The sequence below is a fragment of the Myodes glareolus genome, chromosome 2 (genome assembly GCF_982192425.1).
Source record: "Myodes glareolus chromosome 2, mMyoGla1.1, whole genome shotgun sequence".
Classification (NCBI taxonomy): Eukaryota; Metazoa; Chordata; class Mammalia; order Rodentia; family Cricetidae; genus Myodes; species Myodes glareolus.
This window is the reverse complement of record NC_142027.1, coordinates 116,848,502-116,866,154: the sequence shown is the minus strand read 5'-3', so window position 1 is coordinate 116,866,154 and position 17,653 is coordinate 116,848,502. Positions and strand designations below refer to the sequence as shown.

Genomic DNA, 17,653 nt, shown 5'->3' with positions numbered 1-17,653 from the left:
AGCATTAAAAATATTGAGCGTTTATTTATTTGGGGGCGTTGGGAGCACACATGTACAATTATACACACATGGAGGTTAGAGGACAACTCTCAAGTTAGCTCTCTCTTTCCACCACATAGATCCTGGTAATGAATTCAGGTTGTCAGACATGGTGTTGAGCATATTCACCTTCTAACCTTAAAATGTCTTATTTCTTAAATTGAGACAGTAAAACCAGGCTGTTTCTTTTAATTAAATTGTGTAGTTTATTTACGTCTGTATGCACACACTCTGATCACATGACTGTTTTTTTCCAGCCACCAACAGCTAAAATGCATGCCATCATCGAGCGCACAGCCAACTTCGTGTGCAAACAGGGAGCACAATTTGAGATAATGCTGAAGGCCAAGCAAGCACGAAACTCGCAGTTTGACTTCCTGCGGTTTGATCACTACCTCAACCCCTACTACAAATTTATCCAGAAAGCCATGAAGGAAGGACGGTATACGGTGCTGGCAGAAAACAAGAATGAGGAGAAGAAAAGTATGTGGATCTTTCCTGGCTTCTCGGGGTTGGGAGGATGGTCAGTACAAAGGTTCCTGTTCTCAGAGGAACGTGACTGAAATGCAGGCTTGAATTCTCAGGTGCCTGTGAACTGCTGATAGCCTGCCAGCACACCCTTCTAAGTCCTTAGTTCATGCTTTTACAGATTGTTAGAATACAATTCAATGTTGATGCCTAGGCTGGAAATGTTTCCCCTCATTCTGGCAGCATAACAGTCCACAGAGGAGATGGTTTCACTCTCCAGTGCACATGCTTGCATGGGGCAGGAAGTTAAATCCCACACATTCACAAAATGGTGCTTTCTTGGTCTTGAATTACTTATCTGAAACTGTTTTTCAAGTGTCTCCATTCCAGATTCTTAGAAAGCCAGCTTTTTCCTTTTTGAGTAACACCCAGGGGCAAGTCTCCCTAGCAGTGTCTTCCCATCCTGCAGCCCAGCCCAGCTGTGCGGATCTCACCTGCTCATTGTATCTGTTCCACCTTGGTGGTGGTTTTGGGTTTTCATTGTTTTCATTTGTTTCCTGTTGGTAATTTTTTTTCATGAATAAAGAATGTTTTTGCCCTTTTTGAAAATAAAAACCTGTTACAGCACTGCAGTAAATGCCAGGGAGCCTGTGTGGTGACGAGGTGGCACTCTTTCCTGTGTGGTGACGAGGTGGCACTCTTTCCTATCTGGCTTTTTATCTGAGCAGCTTATATAACCAGAAAGAATATTCCCCCATGGGTTTTGTGTTCGGGTAACCAAGAAAAAGCCTTGCAGGACTCTGCCCTTGTCTGCTTTCAAGTGTTTCCACAGCTCGTTGTGTTCATCCCCCTTCCTCCTTTCCCCTCTCTTCATTCCCAGCTTCTCCCCTCCCCTTACTATGTAGACCCCACTGCTTCAAACTCAGATCCACCTGCCTCTTGCTCCCACATGTGCCGCCATGTCCAGCCCATGTACCCTTCCGTGCTTCCTTACTCATACTGTGTGTCTGAGTCCCCCAGACCATGGCGTACTTGTTGGGGCTCAGAGCGTGACCTGCAGGAGTCAGTTTTCTGCTCCTACCATGGGGATTCTGGGGTCAAACTCGCTGGGAAAAAAGAAGACTTGGTCTGTCTTTTTTCTAACTTAAGATTTTTCTGTTTGTTTGCTCAAAATTTATTTCTTATATGACCAGGTGGCACACACCTTTTATCCCAGCACTTGGGAGGCAGAGACAGGCAGAACTCTGAGTTAGTATACAGAGCAGGTTTCAGGACAGCCAGGGTTACACAGAGAAACTTTGTCTCAAAGAACCAACAAAAAGAAAAAAAGAAAGATTTATTTTTTATTTTATATGTATGTGCTTGTATCTTTGTGAGTCTTTGCCACATCCATTTGGGTACCTGTGGAGGCCAACGTTTTGAGTCCCCTGGAGCAGTTGTGAGCACCCAGTACAGGTCCTCTGGAAGAACAACATATGCTCTTAGCTGCTGAGCGATCTCTCTAGCCCCATGTTTAGTTTGGTCTTTAAAATTCTTTCTTAAGTAGCCCAGGCTATCCTTGAAATCTGATTCTTCTACTTCTGCTTCACAAGTGCTGGGATTAATTAGAAGATCTGCCACCATGCCCAGGAGACTCTCTTTAAATATGATTTTAATGAGCATATTTATAGAATACAGTGATAGTTTAATACATCTAAGCAATTGAACCAAAGTAAAAATTTTTTGAGATAGAATCTCAGTATGTATCCCAAACTGGCCTGAGACTTGTAGCTGTCCTTCTCCCTCTGCCTCTGGCTCTTGAGTGCTGGGATTGCAGGTGTGTGCCGTCATACCTGATAGGCAATATCTTGAATTCAATTTCAGAGTTGGGGGCGACCTCTGACAATGAAGATGAAGATGAGGAGGAGGATGGGAGTTACCTACACCCGTCTCTCTTTGCTTCCAAGAAGAGCAGCCGCCTGGAAGAGCTGATGAAGGTCTTTATCTTCTCACTAGTCTGTGTGTTTACACTGTCACAAAATTACATATGGAAACACAAAACTACTATTTCCTGTGCTACAGCTGTATCTTGTTTTATCACGGAGGTGTCTGCACGTCTGTGTTCCATGTGGTATAGAATCATTTGCTTACCTAAGTCCCCACATTACAGGTTGCACAAGCAGAAGTTTGTTGTTTTATTATATAAGTAGTGTTAGTGAAGACTTAGAAGTTATTTTGTTGTGTAGATTGGAATTTAGGATTGAATTCTATGCTTTTTAAATGGTTGCTTCATGAAGCCTTAGTTCCTTTCATAGACAGTTTCTAAATACGTGTTTTTACCTCTGGCCTTCTGGCCCTCCCCTCGTCCTTACGAGGAGACTTCACTCTGCCATTTGTGATGTAGAGGACAGAATTTATGAGATTTGAAGCTTGGTTCTCCATAGTCGCAGGTGTAGTTGATGTCTGAGAAGAGTGGCTCTTGATTAATGGGAAAGTAAGAGCTGTTGATGAGAAATTACGTCCCAGTGAGGAATGATGGAGTTTGAAGTTTTGTGTGAGTTTGGATGCCTATACTTTGAGTAGCTATCTGGTCTTGATGCTCCCTCCGCCCTTTGCTTAGAAGTTGTTATGGAACTGAAGCCTGCTTAGTTCCTCTAGTACTCTCAGCCAGCTGGAGCACCTGGCCCCACGTGGACAGGACCTGTGCGTGTGTGTGTGTTCCGCCTAAATAACAATGGCTCTTGGCAAGAAAGTTGTGTTTGGGAGTGTGTGCTCTCACGGAGGTGGCATGTTCAGAGGAAAGACAGAGGATGGTGGTTTTCAAAGGTGCAGGGGGAGAGTCACAGGAGCATACTAGAACCAGTCCAGCATTGAGCAAGCAGCTTTTGGCAGCGCTCTTGCGCTCAGGTGTGGTTCTGACAGATCTCTTGTGATCACTGGGCACATACATGCAATTCTGCCTCCATGACCTCCCGGCTCTCCTTTTTTGTTGTTCAGGGTCTGACATAGTGGCTCTGCAGTGGCAGCTTTCACTGTGTCTAGACGTGTGCTGTGCTTTTCTTGAGGCGTACCCACAATACTGTGAAGTTGAGTCTTTTCTCAAGGAAGGTTTTACATGGTTCAGAACATAGAAAATGTTAAAGCCAGTGTCTTCTTTGTCTTTAGCCCTTGAAGGTGGTGGACCCAGATCACCCTCTAGCAGCCCTTGTCCGTAAAGCACAGGCTGACAGCTCTGCTCCAGCCGCACCCACTGCAGACGGCACACCTGCACAGCCCTCCCAGGTGGAGTACACGGCAGACTGTGAGTACCTAGAGTGTTCTGTTCTGTGTCCAGCTTGCAGCTCTCCCTCACCCCCCATGCTTTCACTTCAGACTTCCGTTGTGGCCCTGGAGAGCATGTTTGCCTGGCCCGTGGTTCTGTATTCCTGAAAGGAAGAGTCAGCGAAGGGCAGAAGAGTAAGCACCAGCCTACCCAGCTTCCCAAAGCCACTCTGACACCTCCCTTAGCTCATGATTGGCTAGAGCAGTGGGGGCTGGGAACTGACACCTATGGTTCAGAACTTTGCTGCACTGAGCAGTGCACTGGCCTGTTAAGAATGGGAAGAGCAGAGACTCGTTAGACAGCACAGCATTGTCTGTCCTGTAGAGTTGTTTGGTGCCATGAAAATGCCCTGGTATTGGCATCAGATTGGGTACCATTTTGTTAAGAAGGACAGCAAGCAGGGATGGGGAAATGTAGGGTTGCCTGTCATGATTGCTTAGCATGCACAGTCATTCCTCTATTTCTACAGGGTTAGTTTCAGGGTTACCTCTTACTCCCCACAGATAGTAAAACTCCTGGTTTCTCTCACAGCCTTTAAGAGAATCCTTTCTGGAGAACCTACAATACGTTGTACATGCTGTGTGAATAGTTGCTATGCTGTGTTGTTCAAGGGGTCATGACAGGGAAAAATTAGTGACTGTTCATACAAATGCAACTTTTCCCCTTTGTATTTTGAATCAACTGCTTGAATAGTGGGTGTGTGACTACTATTAGTTGATGTACAGGTATTATGTTCTTTTGGCTTTTAAGAATTGCTGCTCTCTTACCTTTCTGAGCACTTGAAACTTTCTAATTGAAGGGGAGCGCTCTGCAGAGTGACCCAGGATATCTAACCTTAGGCTCAGTGTCAGGTCTCGTTGCTGTTGAGGCTAAGCAGCATTGCATGAGTGTTGTGTGAAAAGAGGAACCTTCAGCAAAGAAGGATCAGCCTGCGCTGTGCTGCCCTGCTGCAGACTCCATTCCTCGAATGAAGCGATTTGCCTCGAGGATGGGTCTTGCACTAGAAAGAGAGCTGCCATTTACCGAGGGTAGACATTCTTTACATGTACACATTTCTCTGTACTCTGTCTCCACACAGATGTGGTGGCACAGGCCTTTAATCTTAGTATTTGGGAAGCAGAGACAAGTAGAGTTCAAGGTGAGCCTGGGCTACCATAGTGAGACCCTATCATTAAAAATAAATCAGTTTCTGAGTGAACTTTGTGAGTCTGTTCCTAGAAAACTTAGGCTGGAACTTAGATCATTTAAATAATAATCTTTAAATAATCAAATTGATCGACATCAATCTGGACTATCCAATCAGGTGAACTTGTGTTACAGGACTGCGTGTTACATGTCCTGCTGTCACATCCCACAAGCAGCCATCTTACAGCCGTCAGGAGGTTTCTGTTGGCTCAAGTACACACTTGGGAAGTGATCCATGTGCATAGCCTGCCTGTTTCCCATGCCCTGTGTAGCCCAAGGGAAAGCTCATGAATGACCTAATCAGTGGCACCAGGAGGCTCTGCCAAACAGTCTGGTTGCACTCCAGAGAGGGAATGGTGTGCTGCCAACCACCCCTACCTCGTGCGTGCCTATTTTCTGCTTTTTTGGTTTTTTAAGTGAGTGTATGTATGTATGTGTGTATGTGTGCATGCAATGCATGTTCATGTCTTTGCACACTTGTTTACAAGTGGAGGTTAGATGCCAGTGTTGACTATCCTCGATTGCTTGCTCTACCTTTTTTTTTTCTGTATGTGTGTATAAAGTTAGCAGGTCTGTGTGTCCTGCATATGTTGGTTTCCTCTCTGGATTGGATTGCTCTCTTCCACCTTACTTTGATTGAGACAGAATTGCTCACTAGTTTAACTAAACTGGTTGGCCAGTGTTTACCTCCCAGGCACAAGTCACAGCTCCCAGCTTTTACATGGGTGCTAGGAACCCAAAGTCATTTCTTTGTGTTTGCACAGCAAGCAGCTTACTGACCCAGCCATCCATCTTGCCCATCCCCCGCATTCCTCTTCCAAGACTATCTTGAATTTGCTTAAATCAAATGCATTGTCTATTCATGTTCCTGTATCTTTTTATAGCCATAAAAGAGAGCAATAGAAATTGGGGGTAGGGAAACTAATTCTATCAGTAAAGGGTGGACAGTTAGACACAGAGGTCAGCTGTAGTGGTGCACAGACCCTGTGGGCCAGGCAGGATGGTGGGACAAGCTGACTCATCATTCCCAGTCTGGTAAGAACAGTGGCCTGAGGCAAACTTTGGCAGTGTAGATTGTCGAAGGATCATGCAGATTCAAGACAGGGCCCTGAGCATCTGAGGAAATCCCAGGCTTGCTATGTTCTGCTTGAGGGCTAGTCCTGCCTACAGTGCCCTCAAGGACCAAAAAGGACATCAGGCCCTGATGAAGCCTCCTGGACACAGGGAAGAATATTGTTTAGATATCTGGAGTTTGTAAGAACAAACAGATCTATATACAAAGACCAGAGCCCTCAGAGCCACCAACACAGCCTCCTGCCCAGGATCTAAAAGATCATTGGATACAACAGGTGAACTTGTGGTTTTACAGCAGAGCCAGTCCCAGGGGCTAGACCCTAGGATCTGTTTCTCAATGAAACTGCTCAAAAACCATCAGAAAAGTCCTAGCATCCTTGGTTGTAAGACTGCTGCAGTTAGGAACAGCCCTGGTCTCTCCAGGGCTCCAGCTCTGCTGGGTATCTGCCTGAAACTCTCACCTCCCTTTGTACTCTTTGTCTTTGAGTATCTGCATCATCTTGTTGCTCTTGTCTTATGGTGCTGTAGGCTGCCAGAGTTGCTTGAATCCAAATCTCCGTCTGGCCCATTGATGGTGGTCATTCACAGCAGCTGTGGCTCTGCTCAATTAGGTGACACTTGGTTTGTAGCCAAGCATTAAAACAGTGCTTACAAATGCAGCCAAGTAGAAGAAAACCAATCACAGCTGTTGATTTTAGTTCTTTTGTGGTAAATTCATCCATATACAACAATTAGATTGCTTAAATGTCAAGCAATTGCTGGGGCCCTGTGCAGAGTGTCGTCAGCCTTTTTGCCTTCTACTTTTCTTATTTTCAACACTTTTTCCTTTTATTTATTAATGTGTGTGCATGGTGGAGTGGTGCGCATGTCACATGCTTGTGGTGCACAGTTCTGCCTTTATGTGGGCTCTGGGGCTAGAACTCAAGTTATCAAAACTGCACAGCAAGCACTTTACCCACCGCGCCTCCCCCTGGCCCATATAGTCTGCCTCTTTCAAATGTGTTTTACTGTTAAACTTTGAAAGGTTGGTAACTGATTATAATATTTAGAGCATTGCCTACAGACAGTGGCCTGTGACTTATCTCGGTTTGTATGTATCAGGGTCAGATCCAACAGATTCTTCAGAGTTCCTCCTTTCCCACTCATGCATCTGTGTGACTGACCACCATCCATCATTCATTAACCTTGCTCATGCCCACCAGCCCTTAGAACTTAGCTGACAGGACAGTGGCAGGGAGTGCCTGAGACTCTGGGGTCTTGGGCAGCAGTGTCAGGACTCACTGCAAGGTGAGTGCCTGGTCTCTGCTGCTCTTGAGTCAAAGAATGGGTGCTTGCCTGGTGTGGTTCTTGCGCAGGACCACAGTGATGCATTGAGTTACTGTTTTGCCTCATGGCTTAGTAAGATTACAGCCTTTGGTTCTTATAAAGAGAATGAACTTGTCTGACAGATTGAGGGGCTAATGAATATGAACATGGAAAAGGAATGCAAGGCTACTGTGGTCAAGGGGTTGTGGGGATCATGCTGCTGTCCAGGCCCATATATGCCCTTCTTACCAAGCTGGCCCGCTTGGTGTTTGCTGTACTGGTATTCCAGAGGCTATTGTACTAGTGTGTTAAATAGCCATGTGTCTGTACGTGTAGATAAAGGTCATGCCTGACCTGCTAGTGCAGTGCCCTCTTGCTTTATTCCAGGGATACACAGGACTCTCAGAGGTGGTTACTAGTGAGTAACTTTTAAAACATTAAGAAGAGCACTGGAGAGAAGGCTCAGTGATTAAGAGCACGTATTGCTCTTGCAGAGGACCTGAGTTCATTTCACAGCACCCATGTCATGTAGCTTACAGTGACTGGAATTCCAACTCCAAGAGATTCAGCACCTTCTTCTGACCTCTGCAGTCACAGGCAGGCATAGACACACATGTACATACGCACATAAACAAAAGCACATCTTAAACCACAAGCCTGATGGCTTATGCCTTTACTCCCAGCAGGTGGATCTTTGTGAATGAAAGCCTGCCTGGTCTATATAGTTCCAGACCAGCCAGGGTTGCAGAGTGAGACCCTGTCTGCATGAGTGTCTTTACTTCTGCAGGCCTTTATTTTCCCATTTGTGATTTAGGATGTTAATTTATTATGTTCTGAGTGAAACATTGAAGATAGTTATTTCCATAGTATTTTAAGATTCCACATTGCAATAATGGTCAAGTGAAACTTAGGGTGGTTTACGATGATGGTTTCTTCCTCTCTCTCTTTCTCTTTCTCTCTCTCTCTCTGTAAAAAATTTCCCTAGTTATATAAACAATAGTAAGACAGAACATGAAAAATGTGAAAAGAAGTTTAATATAGGGAAACATATGCTAACATAATAAAATGTTATTTTGCTATGAGGCCCATGAAATAGTTGATGCCTTAAACAAGTATGTAGTAAAAATAGGTCTGAAGATGGTAGTTGTGGATCTGAAATCAGTCCTCGGAAGAAGGTCTCACCATCACCAGACTGACTTTCCCTGGGGGCTTGATCTTTATCTTTTTAATTGTGTGTGTGTGTGTGTGTGTGTGTGTGTGTGTGTGTGTCTGTAAGTAAAACAGCGTGTGTGCATGGACACTGCATACGCCACAGCACATGTGTGGCGGCAAGAGAACGACTGTTGGTTCTCTCTTTCCACCCTCACAAGGGTTCTGGGGTCAGACTGACTGTTAGGCTTGCAGGCTGAGCAGGCATCTTCCTTGTCCTACTGGCCCAATCTTTTCTTTTTCTTTCTGCCTTTTCTTTCTTTCTTTCTTTCTTTCTTTCTTTCTTTCTTTCTTTCTTTCTTTCTTTCTTTTGTTCCTCCCTCCCTCCCTCCCTCCCTCCCTCCCTCACCTCCTTCCTCCCTTCTTTCTTTTTCATAAGAGTTCCTATGTGCTCTTCTCCATCATTTCAGATCTGGGTCATAGCTGCTTCTTGGACTCCAGCAAAGCATGTTTCCCCATTCCTTACCCTCCTCCATCTCTTTTAGGGTTTTTGTCCTGGGAAGCAGGCACCAAGTACTATGGTACCACATTGTAGGTTGTTTTTTTGTTTGTTTGTTTTGTTTTGTTTTGAGGCCTCAACAGTTTCTTCCTCTCCTGTAATTGTATAATAGCTTTTGAAAACACTTGACTTTTTATCCAATTTTTCCAAAGCTTTCAACTTTATAATCACAGAAACAACAATTCTCTTCTTATTCTAATTGTGTGTTGGCATAAAATTTAACACAATACATAATTACAGTAAGTTTAACTAAAAAGAAACTGTTTAAGAGAAAAACTGGTAAAAAGCAAAATCTCAACTTTCCAAAGAGGAGCTCACCCTGCCTGGTGTGTCCTGGCATGGGCTGCCGAGGTCAGGTGGAGCCACTGCTGCTCAGGGGGCTCCTGCAGTCTCAGCAGAGAAGCAGCACTGGCTGGCTCTGCAGAGGGAAGCACAGAGAGCCTGAAGGCCGGCATAGCCAGGAGTCCTTGGAGAGGAGACAGCATCAAGAGTAGTGTCTGGAAAATGGAGCCAGCTAGAGTGTGTGGATGGCCAGCAACTGACTTCTGTATTCGAGAGCCAGATGGGGGAGGTTCCCAGCTAAGGAGAAGTAGCCAGGAGCCAACACTTGATTACATCTGTGAATGGGTATTTTATTTTATGATACTAATGAGAAAATAGGGGAAGTGTTTAATGTACACTAATGTTCACAGTCAAATGAGAAATAAGTGACATTCTATTCAGAAATTGGTACAAATAGCTCTGAGGTGAAAATGACTGTGCTTCTATTTTAAAGGTTCAGCTCAGCTGCTCCCCAGCCACTGAGCAAGGGCTTATCTAGGAAGTTTCTACGGTGTATCAGGGCAAAGTTGGATTGGAGCCACTGAAATATTTTACTCATAGTCATGGGCATCTTAACAAAAATGAATAAAAAAGTAGACATCACTGAAGCAGAGAATAGGAAGCTGACAGACAGTGTTTTATCAGTGGGATCATGTATGTGAACAGGCAGTATGAATGGCATTAATCTAAAATACACATCCTTTGGTCCAGTGTATCCCCATAGTCTCTAAGGATATCCATTTTAAGTAAGGCTTTAGACGTAGCCAAAGACTGAGGTAGTTTACCAGAGCATGGCAAGAAGTACATGGGTGTTTTGCTCCCCTGTCCACCCCCTGGGCACTGGAGCTTGATACTAGCAGAGTTCCTGCACTACTGCGGGGCCCACAGAGTGTGTAGCTTCTGAGGAAGGGGTGATGCTGTGGAAGAAGGCCAACATGAGGTGGAGGGGAGGATGTCTGTGTGGTGCCATTGAGAACTGGGAGACAGAAACTGAGGTGGAGTGGTGGCTGCTTTGCCTGCCTCTTTCAAGAGCTGCTTGTTTAAAGTGATGTGGACCCCTTGCCCAACAGACATGCAGATCTTTGTTTCGGTTTTTTGAGGCAGGGTCTCATGTAACCTAAACTTGCCTTAAACTCACTATTGTATTGTAGCCAAAGATGACTTTGAACTTCCTACTCTCCTGCTTCCATCACCAGCTAGAATTGCAGACGTGTACCATCACACCTGGTTTTAGGTGGTGCTGGGGACAAACCTAGGACTTCATGCACGCTAGAAAAACAGTGTACCAGTGAGCTGCATTCCCCAGCCTTAGGTGTTCAGGTATATGTGGTGATTAGGGTTCCACTACTGACCAGAGTGGGTTTTTCACAGCTGTGACATTGATGTACAACTTCAAAACTGCCTCCACAGCCAGCTATTGTCTAGACACTCAGCCCTGTAGGTCTCTGCTAGCAAAGCCAGTGACTCTGCTCTCCTTGTGGTGTTTACTCAGCAACTCACGATACACCCAGGCTCCTTGTGATTCACTTTCCACTAATGTTCCTGGATTTGGGCAGTCTATGAAATAGAAAAGCTGATTTTTATTTCGTGATTTTTTTTCTAGAAACTCTAAATGTAGATGTATAAAATTAACAATTTCTTTTATTTCTAGCTTGGTAGTGAACCATTTTTTAAGCTCTATTCTATATTACTTTGCTACTTAGCAGTAAATCCTTATAGAATGGTATAAATAAATTATGCAAGAGGCATTATGCTGAAATACTGTCCACTGTCAGAACCAACAATACTTTGTATAATGTTCTATAAATAACTAAAATTAAAGTATTCCTTGTGAGTAAATATTCTCCATGTACACACAGGATGTGTGTGTCACGGTGTTCTTGTGGAAGTCAAAGGACAAGTTTATGGAATCAGTTTATCAGTCCTGTGCACAGGCAATTGTATCTGCTAAATCATTTCTCTAGTTTTATCCTGGTTTAAATTGTGTTATTATATTTTTAAAATTTATTTATGTGTATGCTCACATGTGCAATGTAGCACATACAGGGAGGTCAGAGGACAACTTGTGGGAATCAGTTCTGTCCATCCACCATGTGGGTCCCAGGGATCAAATTCACTTGTCAGACTTGGCAGCAATCCTCTCTACCCACTCAGCCATCTCACTGGTCCCTATCCCAGTGTTTATCAGTTAGTTTGCTGCTAGCTGTGGCATTTTCTTATGTTTAGGAGTGTAGTTGTTAGACAAGGGAGCTAGGAAGAAGCAAGGAAAGCTCTGCGCCTCTTGGCATTCGTGAGCATCCTTGATGAGGCTCAAGCCCAAGCCACTACCGTGCCACAGGAGAGGGATGAGCTGGGGCTGCACAACAGAACCTGAGCAGCGTGGGCTGTGGTGAGAAGGAGATTTTACTTGAGCTTTGCCGCAGACCCCGTGGTTTAAACTCAGTGCAGAACTGTAGGTCCAGCTGTTCAGCCCTGAAAGAAGTCTTTCTAGTTCAGAGTAGAGATCTGGAGATCCGAGGTGGAGCAGTTACATGGCAGGCACAGAATCCCAGGTTCAGTCACAACACCAGTAAGGACAAGGAGGAAAGTTACGTGGTTTTGTCTTGGAGGGAATGAGTCCCAATGAAATTGTTTTCTTCCCTGGCTTTTATAGCTCAGTGGTAAAAGCACAAAGTTCTTGTGTACCTGGGTCCGTGTTCCCTTTACTCATCCCTGATTCCTAGTTTTTGTTAGGAGTATTAGCTTCATGTTGTAAGATTTTATGAGCATTACATGTCTTCTGTCTATAACTGTAATTCCTGCTTGCTTAGCCTTAGTTCTGTGGCTGATTAGAGTGTTTCCCCTGCAGTGTCTCCAGTTGAGTTCCATTGATTCATCTCTTGGATGTTTTTGTGTCTCATAGCTAGTTTTTTGCAAGGACTTTTTAGAACTTGTCACATCTTTGCATAAATGAAAAACAAATACCCACTGGTACCTAATTGCTTTTGCCCGATAGCTTCTGTACTTGGAGCGTTCAGGAAGCAGAGGCAGAAAGCTCTTGCATTTGAAGTCAACCTGACATATATAGAGACCAAGACTCAGTTTAAAAAGAAAGGAAAAAAAGTCAGCTTTCAACTTTCATATAAAAGAAGATCATGTCTTGGTCTGGGTGTGAGGTTCTCAGATATCCGTTTCTGTTCCTCAGAGTTTTGCGAACCAGAGCCCAGCGTAACCCTTAACACCACAGAGAACCCTGGGATGGCACAGCCGGCCTGACTAGTTTTTGTCTGCTGGCTCTGGAGCTGTTCTCTTAAATTCTTTTATGATTGAGAGTATTTGTTGCCTGTTAACATAGATAGCAACAGCATCTACTGAGCCACACTCACCTACAGCATAGATAGTGACTCAGCCCTGTTTTCAGGAAAAGGCTTCCCTGCCCACTAGCTAGCTATGTGCTGTTTCACCTGAGCACCAGGGGCATGCTGCTAGGTTAAATGTCAATTGCTTAGTTAGTTCGCATTTCCCATGTGTGCCTTCAGTGGGAGGCACACATTCCCTTTTGTTGGACACTTTTTCCTGTGAGTGTTCTGTTCCCTGGTTGTGGCTCTGCCTCCCGTTGGTGTCGGCTGATTATTTCTGTCTTCTGTGGTCAATCTGTGTTGGTTCTGTGTTAGTGTTTCAGTCTGCTTTCTAAAGCTCTATAGTGGGGCTAGGGCCAGAACTTCTTAGATATCAGGAGTAAACATTGCCAGCTTTCCAGGTCCTGTGTGTCTACCAAGCTGCCCAACTCTGTGATTGTCAGATGAAGGTGGCCATAGACAAGATAACTGGGCAACAATATTTTTATATGGACCGGAGGTAGAGGTAGGAGGATCACAGATTCTACCGAAACAATAATAAAAATTGTGTGTAGCCAGCAGGATTTGAGTACCATATATTTTCTCTATTGTAAAACAACTATTTTGCTTGATTTTTTTCCCTTTAATGTTTAGTGTGTGTGTGTGTGTGTGTGTGTGTGTGTGTGTAATTTGGCACTTGGAGCCTGTGAAAAAAGCAGATGGCAAGCCTATGCTGACCCCTGCTTGATTGACAATGTCCTGGTCTCTAGACATTTACCCTTTGTTCTAGTTTGTTTTCTGCTGCTGTGGTAAAATGTTCTGATGAAAAACAACTTGGGAGAGAGGAGTTGTTCAACTCACTGTTCCAGATCACAGTCCATCATAGCAAGGAAGGCACAGTGACAGGAGCTTAAAGCAGCTAATCACATCACATCCACCGTCCAGAACAGAGACCTGTTCAATTGTTGACTTTCTGTCCAGGACCTAGGGACAGAAGTAATCCTGCCTAGGGAATAAATAATCTGAAATGATAAGGTAGAAGGCAGTTGAGGGAGATGTGAACTGAGGAAGATACCTGTTGTTGACCTCTGATTTCCACATGTGTGCACTTGCTCATGCGCACACATGAATTCTTAGTTCAGAGAGACTTTTCTAGAAGAAAATCTAATCCTCCAAGGAAAGAAGGAATTTTTAAACATACTGGATGCAATGGATGCATCTGGTGGCTCTTCCCAGGTGTGACCTCATGTGCCACTGCAGATGTCTTCCCAGTTTCCCCCTCGGTGGGATCAAAGTAAGTCTTTTCTTAAAGACACTTGTTAAAAATATAATGTGTTTGTGGGTGCACATGCATGTATGCGTTTATGTATATGTGTGCTCCTAAATTTGTCAGAGGATTTTAGAAATGTATATACTCCACGTCCTTTAAGATGAAGTTACTAATTAGCCTGGAACTCACCAATTAGGCTAGACAGCCTCACCAAAGAGCCCCAGGAATCCATCCTCCTGTCACCACTTCCCTAGCGCTGAGATTATAAATATTCACCACTATACTGTACTTTCCTGTAGGTTCTGGGCGCTTTACAACAGAGCCATCTCCCCAGCCATGGAGACATTTTATAGGTTGTCTGGAAGTTTCAACAGGGCGGGTAAACTAGTGTGGCATATGATGTTCCTTTTCTCAAACATCATGGTGCATGTGTCCTGTTGGCAGACCTTGGCAGCCTTCTGCTGTGATGGGATGTCCTCGAGACAGTGTGGTGAGCCTATTATGAAAAGGACAGTGACATTTTTCTATTTAAAAACTGTAGGCAATGCATTTTAAGGAGTTTTGAGATTGCTTGACTTTGTTTTTCTCCTCTGTAATAGAAGATTTTGTATTAGAAAGTGCTGACTGCTTTAGATTAGGAAGGGATCTTCTGGGAATTCCTGACAGTCAGGTACCTGAGTTCAGAGGATGAAGCAAGGACTCCAGAGAACTGAACTAACAACTCTGCATGAAAAAGAGAAACTTGGATTCTCGGTTCAGTTTTTCCCCATTCCGCCTCTGGAGACCTTTGAAGGTTTTCAGTATCCACCGAGTGTGCAGACTTTCCTGATCTGAAAAGGAAGGATTCAGCAGTGACAGTGACTTGTTGGTGCCAACATTTATGCTAAAGTCACTTTGACCTCCCCTGAGTGTTCATGTTGAGTGTGAAGGAGGCAGGGCCTTGCGGAGGCAAGGGAGAACCTACTCACCTTACAATATCTGCTGCAGCACACAGATAGCAACAGGCATCTGTTGTCAGGGAAAAGATGATGATCTCATTGACACTGAGATTACTATGGTAATAATCATTCTGACACTGGTCCTGGAAAAACACATCCATGAGAAATGCCAGCTTCTGGCAGCAAGCCAGAATGTAATGCTCTAAAGTAGATCTCAACTTTTCTAATGCTGCAACCATTATTCAGTGTCTCGTGTTAGGGTGACTTCCAACCATAAAATTATTTTGTTGCTACTTCATAACTGCAATTTTGCTACTGTTTTGAATCATAATGTAAAAATCTGATTTGCACGATATCTGGTATGTGATCCCTATGGAAAGGTCATTAGGCCTCCACCCCTTCCAAGTGGTCACAACCCACAGGTTGAGAACCACTGCATTAGAGCAAGTCTTTCCAGGCAGTCTGTCACCTGAGGTTTGCCTAAGTTGTACTTTGTGGTGACCTCCAGTGGAACTGACTGCATTGTAGATAAAAATGGAGTGAGTGTAACTATGGTGTTGGGATTCATGTGCCCAAAGATTGCCATCTTGATTGTGCTGAGAAACTAATTACAGGAGATAAATGAAGCATACTGCTTGCTGGCTTGGGAGTGTGTTTCCTGAGAAACCACAGGAAACGGTGTGTTAAAGTGATGAACATACCTGTGGATGTTTCCATGTTGAGTGGATCATGATGACTCTGATCTAATCAGTAGTTAGTCATTGCCTTGATGTCCTGTTAATATGACAGCATTATTGGGAGGGGATGAAAAGTAGAAGCCAATAGAGCCTTTGAAGAATGTGGGGTTTGCCCTGCCTCCTATCTGTAGTCTTTTTCTTTACTTCTGTTTTACTATAATGTGAACTGAGAATCTCTGAAACCATGAGCCAAGTTAGCTTCATTCCTCCATTACATTCTTTATGTCTGGGATTCTGGTCACAGTGGTGCAGACTAATTCAGCACAGTACTGCAGAGTGGTAAGGAGTAGATCCATAAGAGGGAGGGACACACTCACCATCCTTTCAGTGCAGCCACTGCATCAAGAGGGCAGAAAAGAGTGTGAGACCAAAAGTTGGGTATGGTGGTTCATGTCTGTGCCTGTAATCTCCATGCTTATGAGGCAGATACAGGAGAATTACCACAAGTTCAAGGCCAACCTCGTCTACAGAGCGAGACCTTTTCTCAAAATCAAGAGTCTTGGCTGTGGGGTTAAGACGAGTGCTACTCCTTTGACTTTCCCTGCTTTCAGAAAGACTTTGACACTCTCAGATACCAAATGTAAAAGCATTTTAACCAGGTTTTTGTTTATTTGTTTGGCTGGTTGTTTTATTTTCTTTTGTTTTTGGTCTATTTGTTTGTTTTAAGTTGGCTTTCTGAAATAAAAACCTGTGGTGTTGGGGAGACAGACAAGTGTTTCTGTAGAAAGTGCCAAGACTGCAGCCTTTGTCCAGGGTTGTCATCAGCTGAGCCAGAGCGAGCTCCATCAGCCCATGCCTGCACAGGATGTGTGGTGCAGAGTATGTTAGGTGAGGGTGATCCATGAAGAATGCCAGTCTCCTCAGTAGTACAGCCGGAAGTAGCAGTCCCTTGTCAGCAGTCAGGAGACTAAGGTGGGAGGACGACAAGGTCCCAGACAACCCCTGCTACTGACAAAAGGGAAAATAGCCGTTTGTTCTCATTTCCTCACATTGTGCAAGGAGCTACGTCTTGTCTACAGCTTTGCCTGCAGGTACACAGCTTGTGTCTATCTTTTTATTACATTTTAATTGATTTTGTGTGTCTGTATTACTGGTATGGGTATGCATGGCAGGAAAATGAAAGTCCCAGGGCAACTCGCAGGAATCAGGTTTCTTCTACCGTGTGGGTCTTGTGAGTCTGGATTGGCAGCAAACACCCTTCCCCACTAAGCCATCGTTCCAACTCTCCAATATCTGCCTTCCTACAAAACTTTGCTAACCCCCCACTCTTGGTCCTAAATAGTGAGGTAACTTGTCTGAGTATCCATGTGTCTGTCACTCTTCTACAGTAGTGCATTCTGAAGACTGCAATTTTAGGCAATTTTGCATCATGATTATACTTAGAAATGTGCTTGCATGAGATTGCATTTTCATTTCCCTAGTTTTATATGGAGCCCTATACATTTTAGTTTATTAAAAATCTGTTTTGTTAAGAAACTGCCTTTTCAGTATACCATTTTTCTTGGGGAAACACTTGGTATTGGTTTTTTTTTCTGGCACTTGCATAAAATATTTTATTGTTAGCTTTATGCAGAAAATTCATCAGTTTGTTTGGGATGACAGAGGAGGTATAACAGAAATCAATAGGAGCCAATGGCTGAGGGCAAAACAGATGGGAGGAGAGAGCCAAGTCAGGAGGGATTAGCAGTCAAGCCAAGATTGCTAGTGATGCTTGCTCGCTAAAAACTGACTAGGAATACCAGAGGGTTGTGGATCTGGGAGGATGAACTCCAGATGCTGCTGAGCTCTTGTCATTAGCTGTTAGCTGTAGACTAGCGCACCCGTCATCTTAAACAGCAGCAGGAAACCTTCCAGCACATTCTGCTGTTCTGTCTGTCGGCAGTCATCAAGACACAGTCAGGGCTGCGTCAGAGGAGCGTTTTAGTTGTGTCTGCTTTCAGAGTGAATTGATTTGTCCTGGGTAGAAATTCCCAAGTACAGCTGTGTTTGC

At 44.2% G+C, this 17,653-nt stretch overlaps 1 protein-coding gene across 9 annotated transcripts in view; it reads left to right on the top strand.

Moving 5' to 3' along the window:
• Sfswap (splicing factor SWAP) overlaps positions 1-17,653 on the top strand; it is a 75,188-nt gene that overhangs the window by 15,475 nt on the left and 42,060 nt on the right. For all 9 annotated transcript variants that reach the window (XM_048433718.3, XM_048433715.3, XM_048433714.3 and 6 more), the window contains 3 exons: positions 297-522; positions 2,371-2,483; positions 3,652-3,787. In XM_048433718.3, coding sequence (XP_048289675.3) covers positions 297-522; positions 2,371-2,483; positions 3,652-3,787 — 475 coding nt within the window. The remainder of the gene's footprint in view (positions 1-296; positions 523-2,370; positions 2,484-3,651; positions 3,788-17,653) is intronic.